The sequence below is a fragment of the Crocuta crocuta genome, unplaced genomic scaffold (genome assembly GCF_008692635.1).
Source record: "Crocuta crocuta isolate KB4526 unplaced genomic scaffold, BGI_CrCroc_1.0 scaffold333, whole genome shotgun sequence".
Classification (NCBI taxonomy): domain Eukaryota; kingdom Metazoa; phylum Chordata; class Mammalia; order Carnivora; family Hyaenidae; genus Crocuta; species Crocuta crocuta.
The window spans coordinates 883,149-889,698 of NW_027532856.1; the positions used below are offsets into that span (position 1 = coordinate 883,149).

General features: G+C 60.0%; 1 protein-coding gene across 1 annotated transcript; it reads right to left on the bottom strand.

The window, feature by feature from the left end:
- Positions 1-500: 500 nt before the first annotated feature.
- LHX1 (LIM homeobox 1) lies at positions 501-5,451 on the bottom strand. Its single transcript, XM_077745616.1, has 5 exons — positions 5,282-5,451; positions 3,142-3,368; positions 2,771-3,048; positions 1,260-1,425; positions 501-942 (listed from the first exon to the last, which is right to left on the bottom strand). Exons 1-5 carry the CDS (start codon positions 5,449-5,451, stop codon positions 542-544), a joined length of 1,242 nt encoding a protein of 413 aa, XP_077601742.1. The 3' UTR covers positions 501-541.
- Positions 5,452-6,550: the final 1,099 nt, after the last annotated feature.

Here is a 6,550-nt window from a genome sequence, read left to right on the forward strand (position 1 = left end):
TGTGTGTGTGTGTGTGTGTGTGTGTGTGTGTGNTAGACAAAAAAAATATATATATATAGTCCCACCTGATGCACAGCAGGTCGGCGTTTCTGAAGCTATAAGAGTTTGTTGTCGCTGTTGCTGAACTCTGAGACACTAGTAAGAGATTTCCCAGAGCCAGAACCCTCCTGGCTGGCCCGAGAGCGCCCCGGGCCGCTCCACCTCCCTCTCCCGGCTGCGCCTCTCGGCCTCNGCTCGAGTCTGTCCCCGGATCCCGGTGCAGGTGGAAGCTGGGGAGAGGTCTGCATATCCCTTCGGGAGCTCCAGTTCTGCACGTTGCCAGTCAGAGCACGGATCCCAGTTCTACTTCCAGGAGGATTTGGATCCTGTTTCTTGTCCCCCTTTCCTGTCTGGACTCGCCAGACGGAAAAATGGTTCCCGAGGCTGAAGGAAGTGGGGGGGGGGGGGGGGGGGNTATGTTTTTTTCTTCGTTTTTCTATTTTTCTTAAATAAAGGTTCGTTTCTGTACAACCACGAACTCCGCGGACCGTGCGGGACCCCGCTACCACACGGCCGCCTCGTTCATTTCGGGCGGGTGAGACAGGTGGTTCCCGTAGCTCGCCCCGCCGTTGACCGACAGCGATGAGAAGGGCGGGCTGGGCCCGAAGACCTCGGCCGACATTGAGTGTAGAGGCCCGGGCAGGCTGGGCTCGGGGCTGGGCGAGTCCCCGGGAGGGAGGGCNNNNTCCCCGGGAGGGTGCGCCAGGATGTCGGTGAACCGCTGCGCCTCGCTCGACGGGTGGTGGCCCGGCAGCGGGTGCTCCAGGCCGCCCAGGGGTGTCCCGGAGGGCCCGGACGACGGCACGAAGGGCAGGTCCACCGGCGTCTGAGCCTGCGAGGACGGGGGGCCTTGCGGGAAGAAGTCATAGTTGCCCCCGGGCCCGTAGTACTCGCTCTGGTAATCTGCGGAGCGGCGGGGAGGAGGGTGTCAGGGCGGCGGAGAAAGGACGCGAAGGACGACTCGGGCAACTCGCCGTCGCGGGCTCCCCCGCCAGGCTGGCCGCCGGGAGGAGCCTTGCTGCAAACAGCGTAGCTGCTCTCTGCCAGCTCGCCCGTCTCGTTCACGGTCGGGGATTCGGCCCTCGCTCTGGACTAGCTCCCCTTGATTTACTCTCCGGCCTTCCCCATCTCCTCGACTCGAAGCGCCTCCCGCGCTGCCACCCGCTTCCGACGAAGCCAAGCCCGGCTGCCCGCTCGCCGCCTCCGGGTCGCACACTCACCTCCGTAGAAGGAGAAGGGCCCGTTGGGGATGAGCTCGCCCGGCTCCAGGCGGTCCACGAGCGGCCGCATCCGGCGCGGACTGCGGAAGAAGGCGTGGCGCCGGGCTCCCAGCGCGCTCAGCTGCTTCATCCTCCGTTCCTTAGAGCGTCTGTTCTGGAACCAGACCTGAAGCACACACGGGGCGGGGTGAGGCCCCGGAGACACCCCCCAACCCTTCGGGTGCGGGGTCCGACCGGCCCCTAACCCCTCCTACCGCTAGCTGGACTCAGGGCTCCGTGTGTGTGTGGTATGCGGGGGTTCTGTATGAGTAGAAACGCCAAGGGCGGCCCCTGAACCAATGGTATACAGGGTTCCCAACTGGGGACCTGAGCAAGCCGCCCTGCCCGACGTGAGGCAGTCGGAGTTGTTTCCAATATCACACTGTCACAGTTACAGCTTCTGGGGGCTGTACACAGATAGACACTCATTCTCCCCAAATAGTGTCAGACACACACAGCTTCCCGTTCTGGGTCCCTGGCAGTCTCCTCCCCCATGACCGTGACAGAGAACTAAACAGCCTCCTGCTGACACCCAGTCTGCCAATGATAGTGACACCAAAATCCACAATCTCCTTTTCAAATCCACGCAGATTTCCCAGTGCCGAATATACTTTCCCACAGCCTCACACTGAAGACAGACACGCAAACTTCCCTTCACTGTGCGCACATTGGCACAGCCTCCCAGAGGCCGCAAGGCCTCCCCTCGAGGGAAGCCTGCCTGTGTGTGTCCCTGCTCACTCAGCCTCCCAGGCACATCCACCCACACCCTCTCAGGGCCTCCACGGGTGAACCACACACCAAACCTTATGCCTGAGTCTCAGGCCCAAATCACATGAAGCCTCGCGGTCTCACAACACAGGCACAGCTGCCCAGAGGTCTACCTCCCCCCCACCCCCACCCCATCCCACTGTAGGCCGCCAGAGGCTGAGCTGACTCCAGCTCAGGCCTTTTCCCCTTCAAACCAGGATGCCTCTGCTATGGGGCTTGTCTAACCCACAAAACAGGGAGGGGGCACAGAGAAAGATCAGTGTTGTGGAGCAGCCACTGGAACTAACTCACTCTGGCATGCTCAGAGACCTCTGCGTTCCTTCCAAACAAGGTGGTTGGTGCAGAAGAAAGGGTCCCAACTCCCCGGTGGCGTCCAACAATGTCCCTTCCTTCAGACTCTTGCTGAGCTTCCCATCCCTCCCAGCCTGCCACTACTACCACCAGGTTTGGATTGGGAAATGGAGGAGGCCTAGGGATTTCCTGATGCTCTACACCATGGGCGGTACCTCACAGGTCGCCAGGGTAGGGGTGTGTCTGGGTCTCTCCACTCCTCCCCCCCCACCCCCCGCCCCAGGGTCCCTGAACCCGCTCCCCAGCTCAAGGCTGGGTTTCCCCAGCTTTGCCTGGGTGCCTGTGTAGAGAAGCCTGTGGGTCTCAAGGGGAACTGAGTAGCATGCCCAGCCCCGCTTTGCCCCCCCTCCAACCTGGATGACACGCATGTTGAGGCCAGTCTCCTGAGCCAGCTGCTCCCGGATATGGCGCGTGGGCTTGGGAGTAGCAGCGAAGGCCGCCTTCAGAGTTTCCAGCTGCTTCGCCTTGATGGTGGTGCGGGGCCCCCGCCGCTTGGCACCCAGGTTCTGGTCGTCATTCTCATTGCTGCCCCCTTCCTTGTCTGATACGTTGGCACTCTCCGAGTCCTTGGCATCATCCTGTGACGGGTCTTGGGAGTCTGGAGACAAACTGGGGTCACTGCCCGTGGTGGCTGGGGAGAGTGAAGGACAGGTGAGCAGCGGCCTTAGTGGGCCTCCTTCCCCCAGAACCCCCGCCCCTAGCCAGCTGGGAATTGGGGCCTCACCCGAGTGGAGGCTGTTCTCTTTGGCGACACTGCTGTTGCTTAGGTAATCCTCTTTGCAGACAAACTTGTTCTCGTCGATGATATAGAGCTCCTCGCCGGTGGACAGCTGCTTGTTACACATCATGCAGGTGAAGCAGTTTAGGTGAAACACTTTGCTCCGCGCTCTCCGCACCAGGTCACTAGGGGAGATGCCCTGTGCGCAGCCCGCGCATTTGGTACCGAAACATCTGCGAGGTGGGAGAGAATGGGTTGGTGAGGGGCAGGGGGGAAAGGAGGTCGGGAAAAAGATGACAGAGAAAGAGAATAGAAAGTGGAGAAAGAAGAAGAGGATGGGGAAAAGAGAGCCAAAAAAAAGAGGCAGAATGCCGATCAAGCAGGCAAGAAGGCAGGAGAGGGCATGGGGCACCAGTGAAAAGTCAAGGGGGGAGATACACATGGTTACAGTGAGAGAGTGAGGGGCCTATGCTGCTCCCCCCACCAGGCCTCATGCCCAGTGCTGTCCCAGAGGAAAAGAGCACCGCGGAAGAAGGCAGCAAGGCTGCGATGGAAAGGGGGAGGCAGGCAGGCACTATTTTCTTATTAGATTCAGAGAACAGTCAAATTCTAATTAAAGCTCCATGTAAACGCGTCCGGAACGCCGCTTTTCTCTCCTAGCGTCGCCTCTCTTTCACTGCAAAAGGACCCGCGCATAGGCCAGTCCCACCGCGGGTGAAGAAACAGCCACGGAGCACGCTGATGGCTGCAGCTGTGCTGCCGCCTCGTTCAAGCAGGTTGGCACAAGCTAGAGCCACCACGGGGCTCTAGATGCTGGGCAGCGCTTTGCGGGAGACAGGCCTCTGGGGCCCACTGGAAGCCGGCACCATTCACCTTTCTCCAGTTTGGTTCCAGCCAGTATTGGGGACACCAGGAGCGGCCAACTGAGGTTCAGAGGCTCAGCCAGCAATTGCTCCAGACTCAGCCTGCGCTTGCTCCGGGCAAAATCAGCCTGCACATTGCTTTCCTCTTTGGTTCCGTGTAATCAGAGCCATGCTTCCTGGGGACAGTGATGGGGACAGCACGTTCTGGGCCTCTGAGCAAAGCGACCCGAATAGCTTCGCACCCCCACCCCTTCTCCCAGTTTGATCTGTCACCACAAACTCAGAGAAAAGCAGAGACCAAGTCAACCGAGTAAATTGAGAGGTTTCAAACCAGTACAAAAGAATTAAAATTCACATTTGCTCCTGTTCTTCTCGGTTGACTTGGGTGTTTGTGTGGATTTCGTGGTAAGATAGTGAGTTTAAGACAGTAAATTAAAATACTAAACGAAGCAGGGGCATCTGGAGAAGTCTCCTGGCTCTTATGAGCCAGGCCTCGGTTTCCCCGGGTTTCGGTAAGGAGGTGGTGGGGTGAGGGGTTGGCAGGCAGTGCCTGGGAGAGCTCCGAGTAGAGCCTGCGCCACAAAGCTGAGGTTCGCATTGGGCGGAGACCAACCCAGACACCGGGAAGCCCAGGGAAAGGTCTTCCAGGAGGCTGGAGCCTTGGGGCATTTCACAGGCACCAAGCCGTTTGCCCAGACCGGCGCTGGGAGGCTGTTCGGGGTTTCAAGAACATCCTGGGATGTGTAGGATAGGCATTAGGGCAGGGTTTTTCCCTGCCGCCACCAAGGCAAGGGACTCAGACACTTTACGCAAAAGCCTCTGCGGTTCCCGCCAAGACGTTTTTGAGATGAAAAGGCAGCGGCTTGGATCTAGCCAGGGCTTCTAAGCCCAGACTGGAGGGCAGGCCACCTGGGAGGCTCAGAGAATGCATTTGCCGGAGATCTCTGAGCGGGGGGAGACCAGAGCTGGGTTTACAACGCATAAGGCTGTGCTGCCCCTCTTCTAAGCTTGGAGGGGCTTCTAGGCAGAAGTGGACTCAGACCCTTTCTTCCCAGGCATGTGCAGCTAAGCCCGGACCCACAATTTTCAGGATGCAAGCAGGGCCACCTCTCAGGCTCCCTGTACGCCAGCTGGCGAAGAGGCAGGAGCCCGTGGGACTTGGCTGCCCTCTCCAAAAGCTGCTCCTAACGCGGCTGCTTCGGCCACGCTGACCTCTGATCTGAAGCTGGCCGGGAAGGGCCCTCGGGGAGGGAGCAGCAGAGGCGCCCCAGGGAAGTACTCACCGGAAAAAGTCGTTCTTGCAGTAGAGCTTGCCTTCCCGGGAGAAGCACTTCTCCGTCAGGTTGCATTTACATTCACAGCACTGGACGCACTTGACATGCCAGGCCCTGTCCAGCACATTCAAGAGGAAGCGGTCCAGGATGGGCCTTTTGCAGCCGGCACAGTGCACCATGGTCTTTGGTTTGGTCGGGTGAGGCCGGGAGAGAGAAGAGCAGGTAAAGCCTAGGGGATGACTCCCCAAGACGATAGCAAGAGCTCCCCAGCCCCTCCAAAAAGAGGAGACACACTGGGGGTGCGAGCCAAAACCCACACCAGGAAATCAAAAGGGGGTGAAAATGAGGCTGATGCGGGGCGGAGGGCACCTCGGTGGAGTGTGCAGCCTGGGAGTCCCAGGGCCCCGGGGCACCGCAGCGCCGCTGAAGCTTCTGGGGCGAGGAAGAGTCTCGGGCCGGCGAGAAGGCGACTCTTCTGCCCAGAGCCCGCGGAGGAGTGAAGGTCACCGAGAACGGCGACAGGAACAGAAATAAATAAAACGGAGACGGAGAAGGAAGAGGACGACGCAGCGAGCTCGGGTCTCGGGGAAAGCGCCGCGGAGTTCTCTTGGGCTTGAGGTAGAGCTGTCAGAAGTCAAAGTGCATCTGCTTTTGTCGGGGTGTGAGAGCGGTGTGTGTGTGTGCCGGGCTGCCTGCCACCGGGATTTCCCCTCCTCTTTTTATAAAAGAAAAGAACAAAACGAGTAGAGAAGCTTTGGATCCTAAACTGCTGGCATCGCGCTGCGGGTCCGGACGCTCCGGGCGCCCGCGGTGGGCCTGGGGGAGGGGGCGGGGGCAGGCCAGGGGAGGAGGGAGGGAGGGAGGGGAAGGCAAGAGGAAGATCTCGTTGTTGATTGTTGTTGCGGCTTAGGTTCCCCCCCGTTTGGAGAAGTGTTTGTGTCAGTCGAGAATGCAGAGGGACAACTCCAGGCGGACGCAGCCAGGTGCGCTGGCTCGCTCCCCACCGCCCCAGCCCCGTCACCTCGGCCCGTGGCCTGCCTGGCGGCCTCCGTGTTTTCTGGACGGCCCTCCCTGCTCCTGGACTCCTTCGGGAAGGTGATACGGTCTGGCTCCTCACCGCGCCTGTCAGTGCATCGTGGCTCCAGTCACAACTCGCGGCCGCCTGTGCGCGCAGCCCCGCATCGCTCGGCCCGCGCTCGGGCTGCCTGCGTCCAACCCCACAGTCGCGCGACTTTCTTTTCCTTTTCCCCTTTTTTTCTTTGTGGTGGGAAATCTGGG